The sequence below is a fragment of the Abramis brama genome, assembly GCF_963993115.1.
Source record: "Abramis brama genome assembly, chromosome: 7".
Taxonomy (NCBI): Eukaryota; Metazoa; Chordata; class Actinopteri; order Cypriniformes; family Leuciscidae; genus Abramis; species Abramis brama.
The window spans coordinates 19384343-19405289 of record NC_139969.1 but is presented as its reverse complement, the minus strand read 5'-3'; the positions used below and the strand labels follow the sequence as shown (position 1 = coordinate 19405289).

Here is a 20947-nt window from a genome sequence, read left to right as displayed (position 1 = left end):
AGCTCCTTTTGTGTCTTCCAGCAAGTCTCAACCACACAGAGTCAACACCGCTCCCTCCTCAAAAGCAGAATGTGAGTGGAATTTCAATCCTTCTCGCAACACTCTTTAAATGTTACTTACTTTTCTCATTAAGCAATTTGAGTCCCCCTCCCCACCACTACCACCGATGTTGTTTGACTAAAATGTTGAGGGAAAAAGATCAGCATACCAGTGTATCTCCCAGCCTGTCTGCATCATTCATCACAGGTTTTGTGCCTGGTGTCTGATTGAAGTCTGATGGATTAACTGACTCAGGTGGGCAGTGTTATTGAGCTAGTCACTGCTTGAACTTGTGCCAAAGTTGAGCTTCGTTGCTTTCAATTATTTTAGAGCTTTACGTGAATGAGCCTTTCCACATCTCTACATAAGCTCTTGTATAATGAGTTGAATGGCCTTTGAATCATCTCCATTCCCGTCTACATAATGCCTTGCATGTTATCAGAAATGTACCAATATGTGCAGTTGAAACGGTAGTGTTTTTTTCTTCACTAAGCCTTTTTGTGGCCTAAAACAGTCTCGGACTTCTTGATATTTCTTCCAAGATTGTTCAGGACTTTTTAGGGATATGTTGGTCATGTTGAGCTTGATTTTACTATACCAGGGAGCCTTCAAAGTTATTGATTTTTTTTTTTTAAAGGCATATATTTGGTGCTGCCCTAACATCTGTCAAGCTAACTGCCATGGAAATGCACTAACAATCATGTCAAAGGTTACATAGGGATTAACATTTCAATTAGGCTAACTGCTTTATTCTTGTTATGCACAAGGTGTTCTTTTCTTTTTTCTTTTAGCTACAGATCTGCATAGTAGTTAATGTATCTATCTTGTTGGCTTTTTCATTCAATATGCAAACTTGACCAACCCTAAGGAGTGTATACACTCTTAAAAATAATGGTTATTTATCGGCACATCCACTGAACCTTTCCACAAAAGGGTCTTTAGTGGAGGTTCTTTAGATTATTAAAATGTTTTACACAAAGGAAACTGTTCACTGTAAGGTTCTCTGGGAAACCAAAAATGGTTATTCTGTGGCATCCCTACAAAACTCCCTTTTGTAACCTTTCTTTTTAAGAGTGAGTATTATTATTAATATAGGCCCACTTAATGTTGGGTGGTGACTTTAAATATTTAAAAAAGCTTCAAATGCAATGTCACAAAACATTTCAAACCTAAGGATAAACTTCCTCTGTTGCTCGAGAAAAGATGCGCTGATGTTGCCTGTCGTCAAAGGGAAACCTGGAGCACACAGTGTGTCAGAGCCGTAAAGACCCAGCAGATGTCGCACTACATACGCCTTGCACACCGTACTCTTACGGTGGACATGACAAGCATCATGTGCAAAATGCATAGGCTATTTTGTAGGTAGTCTATATCGAATTCCTGTTATAGTGCAACAGAAATGATTGGTTATCAGAATGATGACTACACTAATTATAAGGAATTGAAATTGCTGATCTGGGTTTTTACCTTAAGACATTAATAGACATAGGCCTAATAGGCTACTTCCTAAATGTTGTCGAAAGTCTTGCTGAAACATTGATGATTAAGGGTCGAGGCCAGATGCTCATGCTAACAAAAAGGCTATTTGTGAAATTAGTATTTTTAAATAAGCCTATACTGCAGCATTTACGGGTTTGCAGTCCTATTCGAGATTTTGCTTTTCCAAAAATATGAGCCCAAACCGAACTTAATGCGCTTGTTTATTGAACCCCTCAAACAAAACAAAAAACACAGATTAGTCAGTGGAAAAATAAAACATACGTCTAATCGAAATTCTGAATTGTCTTTTCAATTCCTAAAACATTTAAAAGTGAAAAATACCTTTACCATTGTTTGCGCGGGAGCGAATTATGGAGAGGTTGGTGGAGGGAGGGGACCTATTTTTACATACAAGTAAACAGCGTTTTCAAGCGATTTAGTAAAGTTAGATTACAAGTTAGTCAGAGCAAAGTGCACGAAGTAGTCGGCAGCGACTTTATCGCGCTCCCCCCAGGGGTAACCATAGCAACAGAAGGCTGCTCGAGCGGTTTCCGTTTTCACTTTGTTAAATATAGTAGGCCTAGCCTAGGCTATTTCAAGAAAATAACACAAATATTAGCATTTTTAGTTTTAGTTGTTTAAAATATCTTTACAATATTTAATGGTAAGATAACTTTTGCGCAAAAAGACATTTTAACCCCAAATTAAAAGTCAAGGCCTTAAGGTCGTTTAATAATTTACACTTCGTACCATGAATTTATTTTGAGTACTTTTGTCAAGAAATTTACATTTAAACAAAAAAAAAAAACTGTTAGTGGAACAGTGGTCAAAACAATGACACGTGACATAATCGGCATAATAACATGAACAGTTCGTTGATACATCGCAACTGTTTAAATAAATTTACCACGCTTCCGTACTTTGCACTATTTCAAATAACGAAATATGATTCTGTAAATACTTTTAGATCCGTCAAAAATCTAATAATATACAAATCTGTGTATAAAAATATAATTTTTGAGCGCCATCCTATGCATAGCCTATCCAATATAACAGAACAGTCGGTCGCACACTCACTGCACAGTCCTGTAATTTCAATGCTTTCTCTTATTTCCTATAATCTCTTGTATGTTTCACAAAATGCACACAAAAAACGGTCACATGCTTGAATCGGCGTTTAGCCTACGTTTTCAGAAACAGATAATCCAATACAAATAAATTATTGAGTGAACACTTTAAGGCTTTTCTTACAGAAAATAAAGATAGGCTACATTTGAGTCTGATGTCCACATAGTGATACACTGTAGCTATAGCTGCAGTCTCAACTTAAATCTGAAATCCCGAGTGGATGGAAAGAGTCTCTGTCCAGCAGCCACGATCCGATGTGAAACAGCATATTTGAGTACCAGTGGATGCCGTCCTCCTGAAAAGTGACGTTTGAATCACGAGCCGGAAAAAGCCACGTCATCAGCTTGTGACTTAACCTGACCGGTACAAAAGCCCAATGTGCCCATGTGTGGTTCTCAATAACCGCGTAGCACGAAGCCAGCACCTGATTCACTATTATAGTTCCGTGAGCTGTGACTGGCGCGTAAGAGCCCTCGTGCTCTTCATTGTAAATCCTCTTCACGGTAACGCTCTTGAGGGTCTTGCGTGTGCCATCCGACACCAAAACCTTATCTCCAGGCTTCACGTTGCTGGCAAATGTTGCTGTTACACCCAAACTAGCAGAAGCGTTCCCGATGAAGACTAGGTGCGCGGCTGTGAGGGTGAGCTTTGAAAAAGGCTCTGACGTCTCGATGACGACGAATTGCCTTCTCGTTTTCGGATCGTGGTCCATGAACATTATGAAGTCGCTAAATAAGACATTTCCTCTCTCGTCGGATGCTAAAACCCGGTCGCCCACTTTAAGATCTCTGATATGTTTCCTCCTCCCGTCTGCAAGTGTCACTGTACCCGATCCAGGAAAGCATCCCCCTGATTTAGCAGCGACCGAATTTTCTGCGATAAAAGTAAAAATAGACAATTTAGGAATGTATTTGTAAAGCTTCAAAAAAAGAAAGGAAAAAAATCACTGAAAACGGTTTTGATATGGTGGTGATATGGAAATGCATCCAAACTCGTGTAGACTAAAGAAGCAAGGGTTGAAACGCTTGTCTTGTGATTCTGGCTCCTGAATTAACACAACAGTGATCAGACATTGTCATTTAAATTGAGCCTACAGACTTTGCTTTTCCTTGATCCCTTTAGTTTTGTATAACTGTTTGCACAGGTGCAGAGATCCCAACGTGCCAGTTCGCGCAGTAAACAGTTTAAAATGCTTACATTTAACTTGTAAGCAGTTAAATGCTTACAATTAGCAGCATTTAACACTTCTTGTAAGGGTTTGTCATTTTATTTCAGCTGCTTTTGGTTAGAAAACAATTAATTTATTGATGTGTTAACGATAATTGTTTTAATATTAGATCTTTTTTTCCATATTCACAAATTATTACCCTGTAAAAATGAAAAGATGTATGGCACCATTTGGAATTTTTTGATATAAGATCTCAAAATAACTTGGAAATATTAATTTCCTTGAGTAGCCTATACAGGCTGTTTGAGGTAACAGAGTGCCAAGAGGTTCTCCAAAGTGGCAATCTGAAGAACCCCAAATGATGCCTCAAACCTATCTTTTCAGGCTATTTGCTGAAGTTTTTGGATATGTTTCTCAAATTATACACATTAGCACAGAAATAGACTGAGATATTTAAATGATGCATCTATAAAGCATAAGCTGCATGTATAATGTCAGCTATAGGCCTATGGTGGCATTGCTCTCACCTGCTTTGACGGAGCAGTGTATGTGGGCTTTAGATTCGTAATAGACCCAGTCAAATCCTGCCTCCACTGCAAGCCTAGATAGCATCCCATACTTGCTTTTATCCCTGTCTGAGGTAGTTATGTCCACTGCGCGTCCCTCGTAGTGCAAGGATTCTTCGGAATGGTGACCATCCTCATCCCAGCCTTCAGTGACGCGAAGTTTCACGCCCGGCCAATGGTTCATAACGGATATCGCCAACGAATTTAACTTGTCCTTACAGCGCTGAATGAGTGAGAGAGGAAGGTTGTCAATACTCACAATACATACCCTTTTAAAGTGTCAGAAGATTTACTGAATGTTTAGAGATAAAAATATGAATAAATAAAAAGTATGCTCAAATGGGTCTTTCGGTCCTCCTCTCCAAGTCATCACTGCAACGTATCCAACATTTTTGTTTTTTTGTTTTTCGTAGGCTATATGCATACGACTAGCCTATACAGTGACCTTTATGTTGTTTCTGTGTGTTTAAAACAAATGTTATTGCAAAATGCTAAATATACATCTGAAAAGGAATTACTGCTCAATTGATGTAATCATTTCAGAATTAGATTGATTTTAAATAACTGCCAGTCAGCCACAGTTATCATCAGTTTGTGCGAAGGAGAGATCGTTTATTGCCATAGGTCAAGAGCGCAGACTCCAGACCGACCGATCGATAACCGAGAGGAGTTGAAAATTCAAGTTCTTTCTCTCAGAATGTGCAGCAGTAATCAATTACAGAGACGTTGCCACCAATGAGTCGCTTAAATGCTGATGCTGCTGAAATTAAATGCTAGTATCTTCTATGGCACTGTGGACATGTGCTTACTTTGATGCTGGAGATTGTGAGAGAAAACGTTTTGTAATTGGCTTCAAGTAATTATCCTAAAACATTTTAATCAGAGAAAGCAGTCGAGCAGCTGAGTGGAATGCAACAAAACGCGCTCGCCACGGGAGCCGGTATTATCCAATGCTACGCGCAACATCAGTGACAAAGATCACGTCTGACCCACATTTTCTATTAAGCAGACAATAAAAGCAGGTCATGAGATTTATTCATAAACAGACACGCAGAAGTGATCTTGAGGGAACGAATTAATTGATCGGGTAGACCAGAGAAAAAAAATATTACGCAATGCTTACGATGTATGGAGGCGGGGTGTTTCGTGTATTTAATTATGTTATGAACTGTCAGAAGCCTTGCTTGATGAGAAAAAAAAAAACTTATGCTCAGCAAATGTTTTTGACCACTAACACTAAATTATCCAACGGTGCTTATTTTGCACTAATGTCAAAGATAGACTATCATGCTAATTTCCAAGGCAACGAATAGTCACTTTTATTTAATATGAATATTTAAGTAAAAAACAAAAAAAACATAAAGCTCGCGCGTTCCATGTAAAGTCTTAAGTAAATGTTCATATTGAGAATATCACTTAAGCCCAGCTGCCTGGTGAAAATGTTATAGCCTACACTACTGTGTCGGATTGTCAACAGTTAAAGTTTTAGTTCTACCGCGCGCTGTCAAAGTGCCTGGAAACCTAAATAAAGGTTCTGTTACAAATTTGTACAGCCTGATGCAATATAAGAACTTATTAGAGTTACACCAATAACTTTTTATTCTCTAGTTATGCAATAAAACATCCCTGCTCTGTTCTGGTGCGTTAAAGAACACAAAAACCAATTTGCTGATCTAAAGAACCCATAATGCAACATCAATGTGTTTTTTTAACAATCTCCAAAAAGCCATATCGGAAATTCAAAAAACAAAAAAAAATTAACAGCCAAAAATTGAGATCCATTATTTATGATAGTGTGCGTTTGGGTAATTACGCACGCATGAGTCCATACCTTGGTCATCAGTCTGTCAGCGTTTGTGTTTTCCTCGTCTTTAAAGATGATATCGGGATTATAATTCGGAATCAGCTCATTAAATCTCTCTGAATCCTTTGTGATTTTGCCTTCGTATTTGCCGCTGGCCCCAAGCGTTTTCTCGGCGACGTTGGGAATGAATTGCTTGTAAGACAACGGGGTTAATTTCTTTGGGTGTCTTCGGTTTCCATAACCTCTACCAGGACCACAGGCTAATCCAAAAGGCGTCAGAAGCAGGCTGATAAAACACAGACAAGCGATTTGCTTCAGATGCAGCCTTACGTCCATGACGTTAAATGATCTCTTCGGATCTCTAAAGTTTAGTCACTCAGGGTCTTCTCGCGCGTGCCGGATGGATGCTACCCAACGACCACTACCGAAGCAGGTGCAATAACGACCGCTCTCGATAGCCACTGACTGAGCACATTGGAGGTTGGCTGTCACTGCTAAGTGGGAGACGAAAGAGCGACTTAGTTTGACGGGAGGTAGGGTCAGACGCTTATGAGTAGAGGCAGTCTACCCATATGAATTACAGAGCAAATCTATGGCAGGGGGAGGGAGTCTATTGACTTGACGGAGTGCCGTCCAACTATGATGCCATCCGCGCAAAGACTGTCTCCTTACCTCCCTCATTTCTGCTGAAATGACACAAACGTATTCTCACGTTGCCATGGTAAACTCTAATGTTTTAATGTCAATGAAATGTTATTAGAAGCGGTTTCAAATCAGTAGAAATAACAAATGGTTATACAAATGATATTTTAAAGAAACAAAAATATCATCAGAATTGCATTATTTTAAATCAGCCCTTTAAAATACCTTTTACCACTCTTTTCAAAACAGTGTGTCATAAATCAAGGTCACTGCATCCTGCTTCTTAACAGATTATTATTGTTGTTTGACTATAGGTTAATGTACAAAAGTTGACATATTTGGACATGGCCATGATTTTAAGAAGAATTGTTTAGATCTTAAAAAAAAAAAAAAAAAACATTAAATGACTTATATTCTTGTGCTGTCTCTTCATTCCTTTATAATGACTGTCTAATTTTATTATTATTATTATTATTTTAGTCAGACTTCTCTTCAAGGCTGGTGTAGACTTCATGAAGTCCCAGCACAGCAAAGTGTAAGTCACTCGCAGTTCCAAAAGCTGAGCTACACTGTTGGCCGTTGTATCTTTTACACTTATCCGTTTTCTGTTTGTCTTTGGTAGGGAATAATCAGGGCATCCAAAGTCTAATCATTCATTCCTGTCCTAAAGTTTAGATCCTGCATGCCATCTTAGACTGTGTGCTAAATTACCCACTCCTCCTATTTACTATTTTGCCTTTATAAACTATGTCTGCCTCATAATGCTAAGTTGCCATCATCAAGATGATCATAAAGCACTTTTGACTGCTGAAAAGTTTATTGTGTGTTGAGTTTGATTGTTAATATGAGCTGTTGTTTGTGCTGCTTTAGTAAAAATATTAGCATCTTATATTCTTTGGGACTCTTATTGAAGGGGTTTTGTTTTCTCCATATAGGCAAAATGAATAAATGGTGCATCTCTGAATTTATAACACCTACCTGGTTTGGCCTTTCAAGAGCTTCTGAAAATTGGCATGTGAGTGAGCAAAAACTCACCCTCTTGCCACTCTGTGTGGTTTGACCCACAGATGACTCAGCCACACTAAACGCTAAACCTTCATTTGCTAAAACAAATTTATTTATGTGACATGAATATATAGCTATACACAATTTTGTATACAAAATAAGGATTTGTTTACAGGATATCTCAGACTATGAGATCCGTTCTGCAACAGGTGTCCCATGATAGAGTAAAGTGGCCATTTAATCTCTTCAGTCAGAAATGTATATAAATATATATACAAATAAATCATTTTGATATTTTATGATGTTTAGATGTTCAGCTTAAAAGATAAACCAACATATTTGAATCCACTAAACAGCCAGACACATTTATACTCTTCAGTGACCTCTTTACACAAAATATATAGTCCTGCAATCACTCTTAAAAGGCTGAGGTGACCTTAACTCAAAAAAAGTTCAATTTGTGAGATGAAACCATTCTTGTTTTTGATTTAGATGGGATGATGGTGGAACAGGACGTCCTTGCATCATTTGGCTGTTCTGGCAACAAGCGCTGTCAATCCTGAAAGCTCTCAATGAGACATGCTTTAATGAACAGACTCTTCAATGTTAGGACTGAATTCTCAGCTCCCTCTGATAAAGACAAACTTTTTCACATTGCAGTAAGTACAGACATTCACATTAACAAGTGAGGCTAAGTAGGCCAGTCCATTAAATCGGACAATATTTTATTACATGTTGCCTGTTTGGCCAATCAGTTCTGTTAGTTAGGGCATACTCATACTAGGCATTGTTGCCAGTACATGCGTACTGCGCCCGAGCCTCTTCAAGCAGGCCATGCAGGGCATGGTATGGCGAGATCACACTAGTCAAACAAACCAGACTTTTGGGTTCAAACATGCTCGGGCACGGTTCAGATCGCCTAGTGTGAGTACACCCTTAGTCCCTTGTGTCAGAATTGAATAAATACTGGATTCAATTAATATAATTTCATATATATGCAAACTTATGAACAGAACTGTGTGTGTGTGTATATATATACTGTATGGCCAAAAGTTTACATACACCTTGCAGAATCTCCAAAATGTTAACTATTGTAACAATATAAGAAGGATAATACAAAATGCATATCATTTTTTATTTAGTACTGTCCTGAATAAGACATTTTACATAGAATACATTTACATATAGTCCACAATACAAAATAAAAGTTGCATTTATAAAAATGACCCCGTTCAAAAGTTTACATTCTTTTACATTCTTAATACTGTTGTGTTAATGGATGATCCACAACTTTTCTTTTTTCTTTTTTGATGGTTGTTCACCCTTTCCAGCAGTGACTGTATGATTTTGAGATCCATCTTTTCATACTGAGGACAACTGAGGGACTCATACATGACTATTACAGAAGGTGAAAACAATCACTGATGCTCCAGAAGGAAACTTGAAAGGGTTCAAATATGCAAAAGATGCTGGAAAACTGAAGAATTTGCAGGACCTGGAGGATTTTTATGAAGAACATTAGGCAGTTTAACTGCTCAGGACAAACAACGAACTCATGAACAACCATCACAAAACATAAAAACAGTTGTTGATCATCCAGGTAACAATTCACAGTATTAAGATTCAAGGGTATGCCAACTTTTGAATTATTAATTTATGTAAATTCAGTTTTTTTTTTTTTTTTTTTTTGTGGACTATATGTCAACATCTGTTATGTTAAACAGCTTATTCAGGACAGTACGAAATAAAAAATAGCATGCACTTTTTATGATCCCTCTTATTTATATATATTTGAAGTGTATCAAAACATTTCATCAAAGTTGTCCTGTGACAAGAACGGGTATTGTTCAAAATTCATGTACAACTTTGATGAAAGGTTTTGATCCACTTCAGATGTTGACTACTGTATATATATATATATATATGCTATGTTGTTGCTTGCAATGCAAATTGCATTGCGCTGTATAGTATTTAAATTTTTCTGCAACACAATATGCTTAAACATGAACAAGGATTAGCAGTTTGCTATAATAACTGTTGAAACCACTATAAGTTGAGTGTTCAACCCTCTGGCCTTTGAAAATGCTGGATTTTTTAGCCCTGCCTCAGTTTTAGTTGTTTCATGGTTTATGTAAATTCTCAGTGCCGACCATCCATCTGGTCAGGTCTGAAAGTCTTTTTAGTCCTTTAAAATACCTGTGGACAGATGGGTCACTGGACCAGTTAAGCTGTTTCAGATAGGTATGGTTTATTCTTCTCGGCCAAAAGGCCATTCACATCCACAGGAAATACCTGGCTTTACTAATGGGAGGCCTCCGTTTTAAGTTTTGACGGACCCTTGTAAATGTTATGGCCTTCCAATATCTGGTTGTGAGACTTGTAGTGGTTTCTGAAAATGGTTACAGAGTTATACAGGGACCTCTTGAATGTTGCAGAGCAATGCGACAAAGCAATGTCATTCTCATAATAATGCTCTGAGATTTTCATCCTCATTTTGCAAGGTTGCGTGACTTGAACCCATGCATGATTTCTTTCTTAACTATCTGAAGTTTTGATCAGTTGCTTTCTTTTTATTCCATCATCTACAATTATCCAGTACCTACCACATTTAAATTAACAGTCCACTATCTTTGTCAGGTAGGGATAAGGAGGGGCCATTGTGAAAGAGTTTTGGGACAGTTAACAGTAGGGATGCGCCATCTATCAATTATTGGCCAGTGTTGACTGACAGAGTGACTGATCAATTTTAGATATTTATTTGTGCATGCTCATTTCAGCTATTTATGCTTTTAGATTACCTTTGCTGTCATCTAACACTCACTTAAAGTTAATCTTTAAAAAATATGAATAATTTAATAAGACTATTAAATGTAATCTTTAGCAAATATGTGAATATCCATATTTCATACAGTACAATAAAATTCTATATTAATTTGGTTAAATAATTTATAAGTGTTGCCTATTCACTTTTAGCATTCAAAATGATTTGTTTTAGTTTTTAATGCTTTACTTTTGAATAATTTTAGTCTTTTACTTTAGTGTTTTACTATTTAATTATTTTGCCCATTATCGGTTAACATAGATAAGGTTTATTATTGGAATCATTATAATAAGTTGGAAATTGTATAAACATTCAGTAATGGTTTGCATTGAATAGCATTGTATTCCAGCAAAAAATGTGTATGAATTTCTAGAAGTTACAAAGCAGTATCATTTTCAGCTGTTAGATGTAAAAATAAATACATTTTTAATTTTAAAAAGTGGAAAATATAAATTTATTTCAGACACAGACAACCCCCATTGCCAATCTGGTTTATTTGCCAAATTTACAGACTTTCAGCTGTTTGTAATGAACAAATCAAACAAAAGTAATTGAAATAGCTCAACACAACAAATGCTTCAAGTGGTTTCCCCAAATTCAACTGAAAATGCAACTTTGAATGACTTCTGCAGTCTCAAAATTATCCAACCCTCTGAAAAGAATCCTTCACAACAGCACAAATCTGCAAAATAGGTGTTGTCTCAAACACACCTGATGCAACTAATCAAGGGCTTCATTAGTTGCACCAGAACACATAAAATATTTGAACTGGCTAGGTTTGTTGAGTGTCATGTTTGACTGCATGTTAGAAATATGGTCAAAAGAATGGTCCAAAAAGTTAAGAGAAGATATCATCACCCTTCACAAACAAAGAACGGGATACAAAAAGATAGCAAAGGAATGTTCCTAGAGACACCGTTGGAAGCATAGTTCACAAGTTCAAAGTTAAAGGAACAGTGGTTACACTACCTGGCCAGGGTAGAAAAAGGAAGCTTTCAACGGCTGCAACCAGATTTCTGAGAAGGCAGGTTCAAAAAAACCCTTGGGTGATGGCAGAAGACCTGCAGCAAGACTTGGTGGCAACAGGCACTGAGGTTTCAGCTTGCACAGTAAGGCATGTACTAAACTCATGCCAGTGATAATGACATGCAGCATGTGGAAGGCAAGATGGATTCATTAAAGCATCAGGAAATCCAAGGAGAAAACGTTGTGCTGTCAGTGAGTAAGCTGAAGCTTGGGCGTCATTGGACCTTCCAACTGGATAATGAAAGCACACCTCAAATTCCACCAAAGCTTGGTTTAGAAGAAGTCCTGGAAGATTCTACAGTGACCATCATAGTCACCTGACTTGAACACCATAGAAAATCTCTGGTGGGATTTGAAGAAGGAGGTTGCAGCAGGCAAACCTAAGAATATTACTGAGCTGGAGGCCATTGCTCATGAGGAACAGGCTAAAATTCCTCAGAAACGCTGCCAGAAGCTCGTGTCTGGTTATACATCTCATTTGCAACAGGTCATAACAGCAAAAGGGTGTTCTACTAAGTACTGAAGATGCTTGCCATGAAGGGGTTGAATAATTCTGAGACTGCAGAAGTCAATAAAAGTTGCATTTTTAATTGGATTTGGGGAAACCACTTGAAACATTTGTAGTGTTGAGCTATTTCAATTACTTTTGTTTTTGTTCGTTGCAAACAGCTGAAAGTCTGTATATTTTGCCAAAAAACCTGATTTGCAATGAGGGTTGAATAATTTTGATTACAACTGTACAAGATTTTGTCATGAAGCCAGTGAAAAAATTGGCACGGTATGTAAAAATCTGAATTTCTGACCTAACTAGCATAAAAATCATTAACTAATGAGTTCCTAATAAGTGATTTCCTCCAGAATTGCAGTATGTTTGTGAAATGGAAGCACTGAAACTGAATTTCTGTTGGTGAATCAGCATAATATCAATTCACTTATTCACCTGGCACACAGGCTCACTGTTCTCTCTGCCAAAGCGGGTCTTACCACTAATGAATGCTCTAATGCCAATAAAGCCGTCTAATTCACTCATCTTCCTACCAGCATCGCTCGGGTGACTCAGTAACATAAAGTTTGGGCAGAGATGACCTGGAACTGCTGCATTATCCTACCATTTTCTTAGTTCTAAATTAGATTTGCTTTGTAACTTTATTTGCATGTTTTCATAAGAACACAAGAATAATGATGAAATACGAGTTACATTTTTGGATGTGATCATATATGACTATTATATGATTGACACAATACAAAAACAATTATGAGGCCGTCTTTATCTATGTCAGGATTTTTGCATAAAGAAATGTTCCTTCTTGAGGAAAAAAATACATATTCCACGCAGCCTCCTGTTTCCATCCTTTCATGGTTTATTAAATGAAGAATACAATCAAATACTAGGATTGAGGTGCTATCTGAGAATTTCCTTTCCGCCCCTCAGGCCTGAGGTTCCTGGAGTTTAAGTTTGTACAGGAAAGCAGTTACCATATTCACATGTCTCAGTAATTGAGAACACTGCTTGGCAGCCCATAGTGGACTTTTAGACAAATGTGTCCAATACTCCCTAATTAGTTGGTGAGACAACGGGCAATCTATAGAATGTGAACCGAAAGAAAACCTCAAGAAACAGTAGGCCTCTTTGCCGCAAATTTTGTCTTTTTTTTACGCTCAACAATGAACAGAGGTTTTGTTCCACTGGATATGCTGTCGCTCCCTTCCTGCAATAATTATCAGGACCTTTTGATAAATAAACTTGACCCCAGTGTCCTTCACATTCAGTGCGTATTGTACAGCACTTGCTTTCAGACCTTCCTTTGCTAAATTAAATGGAGACAGAGGTGAGCTCGCTATACTGTTAAAAAAAAAGAAAAGAAAAAAAGTTTAGCCTTAAGTACAATCAACTTGGATGTTAAAGTAATTTCAAATTAAATTACATTAAACTGACTTAAAAAATAAGCTGAATCTTGTATAACATAAAAACAGTTGAAAATTGCTTAACTTATTTTGATTAGTTATAGCAATGTAAAAACATGTTGACATAACTTATTGATCATATAATTTTTTATGGTCTGTGGTAAAGGCACAGAGAAGTTTCATTGAATTGACACTTGCTCTTGTTCCTTTACCTCCATTAAATTTGACAATCATGTTAATGTTGTGTGTATTTTTTTTGTTTGTTTGTTTTTTACCTAACCTTCCATGGTATTCTAATAATTCACAGAGCAGATAGGATGGATGAGCAAGTAAATACGGTGGTCTGTTTCATTTATAGAAGAGTTGACTTTCCATTAGCTGCCATTTTTATCAATCAGTACCTCGGGTGTGGAGTGGATCAATGGTCTGTCGCTATGGCAACTCGCACAAAGTGATGGGTAATTCCACAAGGTGAGGGGAAGGATCCTGTGAGGTGGCAAAGACAGACAGGATCGATAAGGCCCAAGATAATGAGTGTGAATGCTCAATCCTGCCAGCCCTGAATCCTGTCTCTCTCAGGATAGCTGCTTCAAATTGTGACAGACAAATAAACGCAAATTATCTAATGTTGTTTTTAAAAAACATTTTAGCATGTATATTCTGATATTGATGATCCTTCAGAAATCATTCTAAATTGTTGATTTGATGCTCAAGAAACATTATTGTTGAAAACAGATGTGATACATTCCGTGATGCATTCTGTTCACAATTCTAATTCAGGCCCTAATCCAAAGTGTGTTGTGAGTTGGTATTGATAAATCCCAAATGTATATGTTTTGGGATTGAAAAACTTTTCTTTCGGTGTACGCTTTTACTTTTGGCAAAGAAAATTAGCTACAGATCTCCTGACCTCTCCAGATTAATGTGTGTTTTCAGTCTAATTACAAGCAACTATGAAAGAAGATTACAACTGGAGGAGGAATGCTAGAAATTCTCCCGTTTGAGGTTAAACCAATGCGTTAAGCCTTTGCGGTGTGATGCTTTTGCTTTTTTTTACACCAACAGTGAATTCAGTAGAGGTTTGCTACAAAGATGTCATGCATTTTAGCCCAGTGCAGTTTGATTGAACAGTACCTGCCTACCTGTACGGTTACTGTATATCACAAACCTACAGTTTAGGTTTTCACCACATGCTAATACTGTAAATAAATTAACTAGTGCAGTCAGTCGATTTAAATTTTTTTACTAATTAATCTCACATTTTTCTTCAATTAATCACACCTAACATTAAAGTTTTTAGTACATTTTTATATTATAATAATTTCACATTTAATCTTCAGATTAATGTAGAAAGAACATTAAGACAGTAGCCTATATTTTAAATATTTGTTTAATGGCTTATAATGACTTTTTATGGAGTTTTTTTTTCTTTAGTTCTTTTATTATCCTTAAAGGGATAGTTCACCCAAAAATGAAAATTCTGTCATTAATTACTCACCCTCATGTCGTCCTAAACCCTTAAGACTTTCGTTCATCTTCGGAACATAAATTAAGATCTTTTTGATGAAATCTGAGAGCTTTCTGTACTGTCCATAGACAGCTATGCAACTGCCAATTTGAAGCTTCAAAAAGTTTGATCAGTTCGAAAAGAGATAAAAAAACTAACCCATATAAATTGAGCAGTTTAGTCCAAATTTTCTGAAGAGACACGATCGCTTTATATGATTAAATTATTGAATTAAGGCTTTGATTCACTTATAAACATTCATTAACTCACACATCAGTTGTGGTAAATGGAAGCTCAAGCATGTTTGCTTAACTTGCGAGAACCAATTAGTTTCATTCTCGTGTTTACGCAGTATGTTTGAGCTTCCACGAGGACCAATGAGGTTCATTCTCATGTGTTACGTCTGAGCTTCCACAAGAACCAATGAGGTTTGTTCTCGCGCGTCAAGCAGGTTCGGTTGAGCTTCTGATTATGTTTGCTGATCAATGTTTTAATGTGAATAAGCATTCAACCAACTGAGAGGACTTGCGCCACTGGCCAGAGCGGTCCACACACACCTTTAAACCCCAAACAGGCCAAAGCAAATGGAGCCTAAATAACGTGGACAAAACTTTGGGGGCATAACCAGCCCTGGATCGCAGAAACACCTTCACAAGACCTGGGGCAAACTCCATGCAAGTCCCACTCACAGAAAGAGCCTGCAGATCCCCCACACGTTTGAGAGAAGCTAATGCTAACCAAAGCGCCAACTTGACAGTCAGAATCCGGTCAGGAACTGACTTCAAAGGTTCAAAGGAGGTTCCAATAACCCCTCCAAAACAACCGACAAATTCCAGGTGGGGACACTAACAGGACGCTCAGGCCTCAATCATCTAACTCCACGCATAAATGAAGAGACCAGACGGAGTCTACCTAAGGGGACCTTGTCTGACTCCCGACATGCAGTGATAGCCACGAAGTAAACCCTCAAAGTAATCGCAGCTGCTTTGGCTGCAAACTTATCACGCAGGAATTCCAGCACTGAACCAACTGGGCAGCTGACTGGATCCACTGCGCCAACATACTCCTTTACTGGTGTACGACTTGAGCCGTACACCAAGACTCAAAGACGTATCACTTAGAAAAACAGCCATCTAGTAGAAGGCGCACAAGCGTTTTTAATGGTCTCCCAAACATTAAAAATCCGGCCATGGATGAACAAAGGCATCTATCCCCAGAGGTGCCGGATGAGACAGGGAGAACCACAGGGGGTGCGGAGTCGAGTCTTGCAACACAAAGAGGTCCACCTACCGCCTTGCCGAAAAGGCTCCAAATCTGCAGCATCCACTCCTTGACCTGTCAACAGGAAGTTCTCCTGCAAGGTTTAAGGCTCCTGGAACGTGAACTGCTGTCAGTGAAAGGAGGTGCATGACCGCAAACCTCTCTGGCGATTTATGTGGGACACCACTGCCACGTTGTCCATCCTGACAATAAAATGACAGCCTGTCAGGGCCGGAAAGAAGTGATCCAGAGCCAGAGAGACGGCTCACAACTCTAGGCAGTTTATGTGCCACGAGAGCAGCTCGCCCGTCCAAACGCCGTTTTAAGCCGGTCTGTCCTCGAAGACAGCACCCCAACCAGTCAGGGAGGCGTCTGTCGTGATAATCTGACGGCAGCAGACCGTGCCCATCTTGACTCCTTGAAGCAAAAAGAGAGGGTCTTTCCACCTCCAGAGAGCACAAAGGCAACTGTGTGATACTCTCAGCAGACGGAAAGCTGACCAAGAAGGGTGAATGCCCCTGAGTTTCATCATATGAAGCAGACCCAAATGCAGCACAGGAGAGGCTTCTGCCATGAGCTCCAGAAGTCTGTGACGTGCCCACCACGACATGATGGCCAAGCCTGAAACGGGCCAAGCACACACAGAGACTGGAAACTCGAGCAGGAGCCAAGCAGGCCTGCATTGAGAGAGAATCGAGCAGGACACCAAAGAAAATGGTCCGCTGAGAAGGTGTTAAGACGCTCTTCTGAGCATTCAGCCTGAGACCAAGAGACCAGAGGTGGTGGAGAAGGACGTCCCTGTGATGACACACTAACTCTCTGGATTTAGCCAGAATCAGACTTTTGTCTAGGTAATTTAGTACACGAATGCCCTAGAGTCTCAATGGGGCCGGAGCTGCATCCATGCGCTTGGAAGCGTGTCCGTGGAGCCAAAGCCAGACCAATTGGAAGGACCTGATATTAGTATGCCTTTCCCCCAAATGTGAACCTGAGGAACCTCCTATGCCATGTAATGACCTGGATGTGGAAATAGGCGTTTTTCAGGTCCATGGTAACAAACCAGTCCCCTGTTCGGATCTGCGGCAGTATAGTTTTTTTTTTTTTTTTTTACTCTAGCATCTTGAATTTTCCTTGTAGAGGGAAAAATTCAGACGGCGTAGGTCCCATATGGGGCTCAGACCCCCGTCCTTCTTCGGAACGAAGTAGCGGCTGAAAAGGCTGCAGTTCTATCGCTCCCTTCAGCAGGAGCGACATTACTTCCAGCTGTAGAACAGAAGCCTCTAGGGTGCTGTTCGCAACCATGGGATGAACCCCGTCAAAGCAAGGAGGATTTCAATAGAACTGGAGAGTGTATCCGAATTGGATCATGCGGTGAACCAATTGCGACACACCTGGCAGAAGCCTGCACGCTTCTGGTAAGGTCACTGAGCTGACCGCTTCTCCAAATAAACCTAACTGGGAAATAGGGGCGCCCAGTAGGAAGACTTTCTCCTTTTCACGAATATCAGTGAGATTCAACCAAAGATGGCATTCAACAGCCACCAAACCCACCATTGTGCTCCCAACCGCATGTGCAGTGTGCTTAGTCGCACACAGTGGCAGGTCAGTAGCTCTGCAGAGCTCCTTGACTGCTTCCGGTGACAGGCCCCCACCCTCGTCCATTTCCTTAAGGACGTCCGCTTGGTAGGCCTGAAGAATGGCCTATGCATGAAGCGCCAAATCTGCCTGGCCAGCCGCCATGTAGGATTTGGAAGTGGTCCTACAGGGCATAGAAGGGAGCTTAGACTTTAGACTTCCGAGATGGAGCGGAAGTTTTTTTAAAAGTTTTTAGAAATGTGGCCAGCGTGCCCTTAAAGGAGTAGTTCACTTTAAAATGAAGCCATCCTAGGTGTATGTGACTTTTTTCTTTCAGACGAATACAATCGGACTTATATTAATAAACACCCTGACGCTTCCGAGCTTTATAATGGCAGTGAATTTCAACTATCAGTATGAACCTCAAAAAAGTTGTGGTTGTATTGTATTCGTTTGAAAGAAGAAAGTCATATGCACCTAGGATGGCTTGAGGGTGAGTAAATCATGGGGTAATTTTCATTTTAAAGTGAACTACTCCTTTAACTGCTGGAATGCTACTCAGAGGATGCGAGCATACCGATGACGCAGCGTCAAGGGACTGACTCAGATGCAACTGTGCGAAACATGACAGGTGGCGAGGTTGGCAGAATGGGAAAAAGGCTGCTTCCAGGATCCTGAGATCTCGTAATGAAGATCACTGAAAAATGGCAACTTCCTTCCAATGGGGTGCGAATTAGATTGGCCGCGCAGAAAACGCTCATAGAGCTTGGAAGACTGAAAATAGCGAGGCTAGTAGGCATTCAATGTTGAGCTTCTCAGTAGCACGGGTTATCACGTCCATGAGCTCAGTGTAGGCCGCAGAAGGCCTCGCTTCTTAGCCTCTAGTCTCAGCCGCGAGCCCAAAATCCTCCGAATCAGATGCCGCGGTGAAAAAAACAGAGCATGCAACAGGCTGAGGCATTTCACACACTTACCGTGCGGGTCGTCGCTTGCAATGAAGCGAGAGCACTGTGGCCGGCAACAACGCAGATCCATTGTGCTTCACCGAGAGGAGAACGAAGCAAGTTCCACTATATGTGGTCGCCGAAGCACAAAGAGAGAACATCCAAAACTAAATTGTTTAACTAGCATGGGCCAGCTAAACCGCTTCTTCTTCTGAAGAAAATCTAAGGAGCAGATGGCGCGTTCACTATATCAAGAGTGAGTGACGTAGTACTGCTGAGGCGGCGCCTGCGCCCTCAGCCAATAAATTGGTGTGATTCTATACGGTTCAGACAATCAGCACCGCCCCAAGGGCGTTTCCCATTGCGTCATCACTACGCAGCGTTGAGTGAACCTATGAAAGAGAACTCCAATGTATTCGTTGACAAATCATGCACTATTAAAACATGTTTTGTGGTGATAATATAATATTTTGTACGGAGCCGCATGAAAATAAGTCTTTATTAATCCATAATCTGCCCCTGTAATCATAATTTAGTATGGAAAGGATTAAAAGTGCTTGCTGTATTACTGCCTCTAGTGTTCAATTCTGTTGGAAACTGCATGAATATGTATGTATTGGTACGTATTTTGCGTTTTTCAGAAATGTTGCCACAGGTACTTTTTTCCAATGAGCCTGTGTTGCAGCGCTCTCAGATTTAATCAAAAAGATCTTCATTTGTGTTCCAAAGATGAACAAAAGTCTTACGGGTTTGGAACGACATGAGGGTGAGTAAATAATGACAGCATTTTCATTTTTGGGTGAACTATCCCTTTAATTACAGACAGAAGCAGGTTGGCTGCTGTCACTTTAAGACCTGCCACACATGATGTGAATCTGACACTCCAATTTTCTCACAACTCTTTACGTTCATTTAACTCATTTAAGACTGTGCTTGTGAGGATACTTGACAAAATGGGCATTTTGGCATAATTTTGTGTGTGTTTGTCCTTTCAAGTGCTGTCTGAAGCGGCTTTCTGTGTGCATGTCGTGTGTGTATCACACAGACAGAAGATTCACAGAAGCGCACCAGTACAGTGTGAATGGTACACTTGAATGGTTTAAAACCATTTGCATGAATAAGAGTGTGGTCATATATAAATGTAATGCCAGCCAAAGGACATTAAATATTTTATGCTTTAAAATGAAAAAAATAATTGCATGCGTTTTTTTAACAGCCCTAAAATAAACAGTCACGGAAACTTCCATTTAAAAATTTTAAACAGAGTTCTCACATACTGTCATCCACCACAACTTTAGAGCCATGTTGAGTCTTGCCTCTGTCTATCTGGGTCAGAAGGCAGAATTGTAGCCTTAGAAATTACAATCAAACTATCTTAAGGAAGAAAGAGGAATAGTTAAAATGTCAAGGGACATGGTTTTCTCCTCAATTACTGAATTCACTAGCTGATGTGTTTATTAATGATGGTTATTTAATTATGAAAACTTTATTGTTGAAAAATTATTATTATGCATGCACATTTGCTTAGTGTATTTTAAAATAAGCTTAATTTGTGCAATATTCACCAATTCACCATGCCTGGAGTCAAGGGCCTCATCAAACGTACAGGGAGCTGCAGGATAACTTAAAAAATAATAATAATAATAATAATAAAAAAAGTATTTAATAAATTATTAATATATTAAAATAACATTTATTTCCCCCCACCTTACTAACTTTTGTAATAATGTTCTTATTGAGGAACATTTGGTTGGACAGAAGCAGCCTTGCATGATTACAACAGAAATAGCGAAAATATCTTGTATATCCTATCATTTGGGTTGGTTGTGTTGGACAATGGGTGATCTTTGGGTCAAGAAGGTTGAGAATCTGACTTATGATGTTATGTAAGGTATAATATTTGCATGGTGAGATGCCTGCCTAGAGATCACTTTTCCTTGGAATAATTTAATGTGGTAGTGAGCTACTTACTGTTTTGCAGAGTCAAGCCAACAAAAACAACAGCAAAGCAAAATTATATAGCAAAGTTAATATAATTATTTTATGGGTTCAGAAGGAAAACATAAGGAAAAACTGAG

At 39.1% G+C, this 20947-nt stretch overlaps 1 protein-coding gene across 1 annotated transcript; it reads right to left on the bottom strand.

The window, feature by feature from the left end:
• Positions 1–1728: 1728 nt before the first annotated feature.
• Positions 1729–6680, bottom strand: shhb (sonic hedgehog signaling molecule b). The gene is made up of 3 exons (XM_084120889.1): positions 6212–6680; positions 4342–4603; positions 1729–3519 (listed from the first exon to the last, which is right to left on the bottom strand). The coding sequence occupies exons 1-3, from the start codon at positions 6518–6520 to the stop codon at positions 2840–2842; spliced, it is 1251 nt and encodes a 416-aa protein (XP_083977015.1). The 5' UTR covers positions 6521–6680; the 3' UTR covers positions 1729–2839.
• Between the last annotated feature and the right edge of the window lie 14267 nt (positions 6681–20947).

Bases quoted from the DNA above. Each gene is read 5' to 3' on its own strand.
- shhb (XM_084120889.1), bottom strand. From the start codon at position 6,520: ATGGACGTAAGGCTGCATCTGAAGCAAATCGCTTGTCTGTGTTTTATC. The intron at 4,604-6,211 runs GTATGGACTCAT...TCACTCATTCAG, and splicing joins CTGACAGACTGATGACCAAG to CGCTGTAAGGACAAGTTAAA. The intron at 3,520-4,341 runs GTGAGAGCAATG...CTTTTATCGCAG, and splicing joins ACACTGCTCCGTCAAAGCAG to AAAATTCGGTCGCTGCTAAA.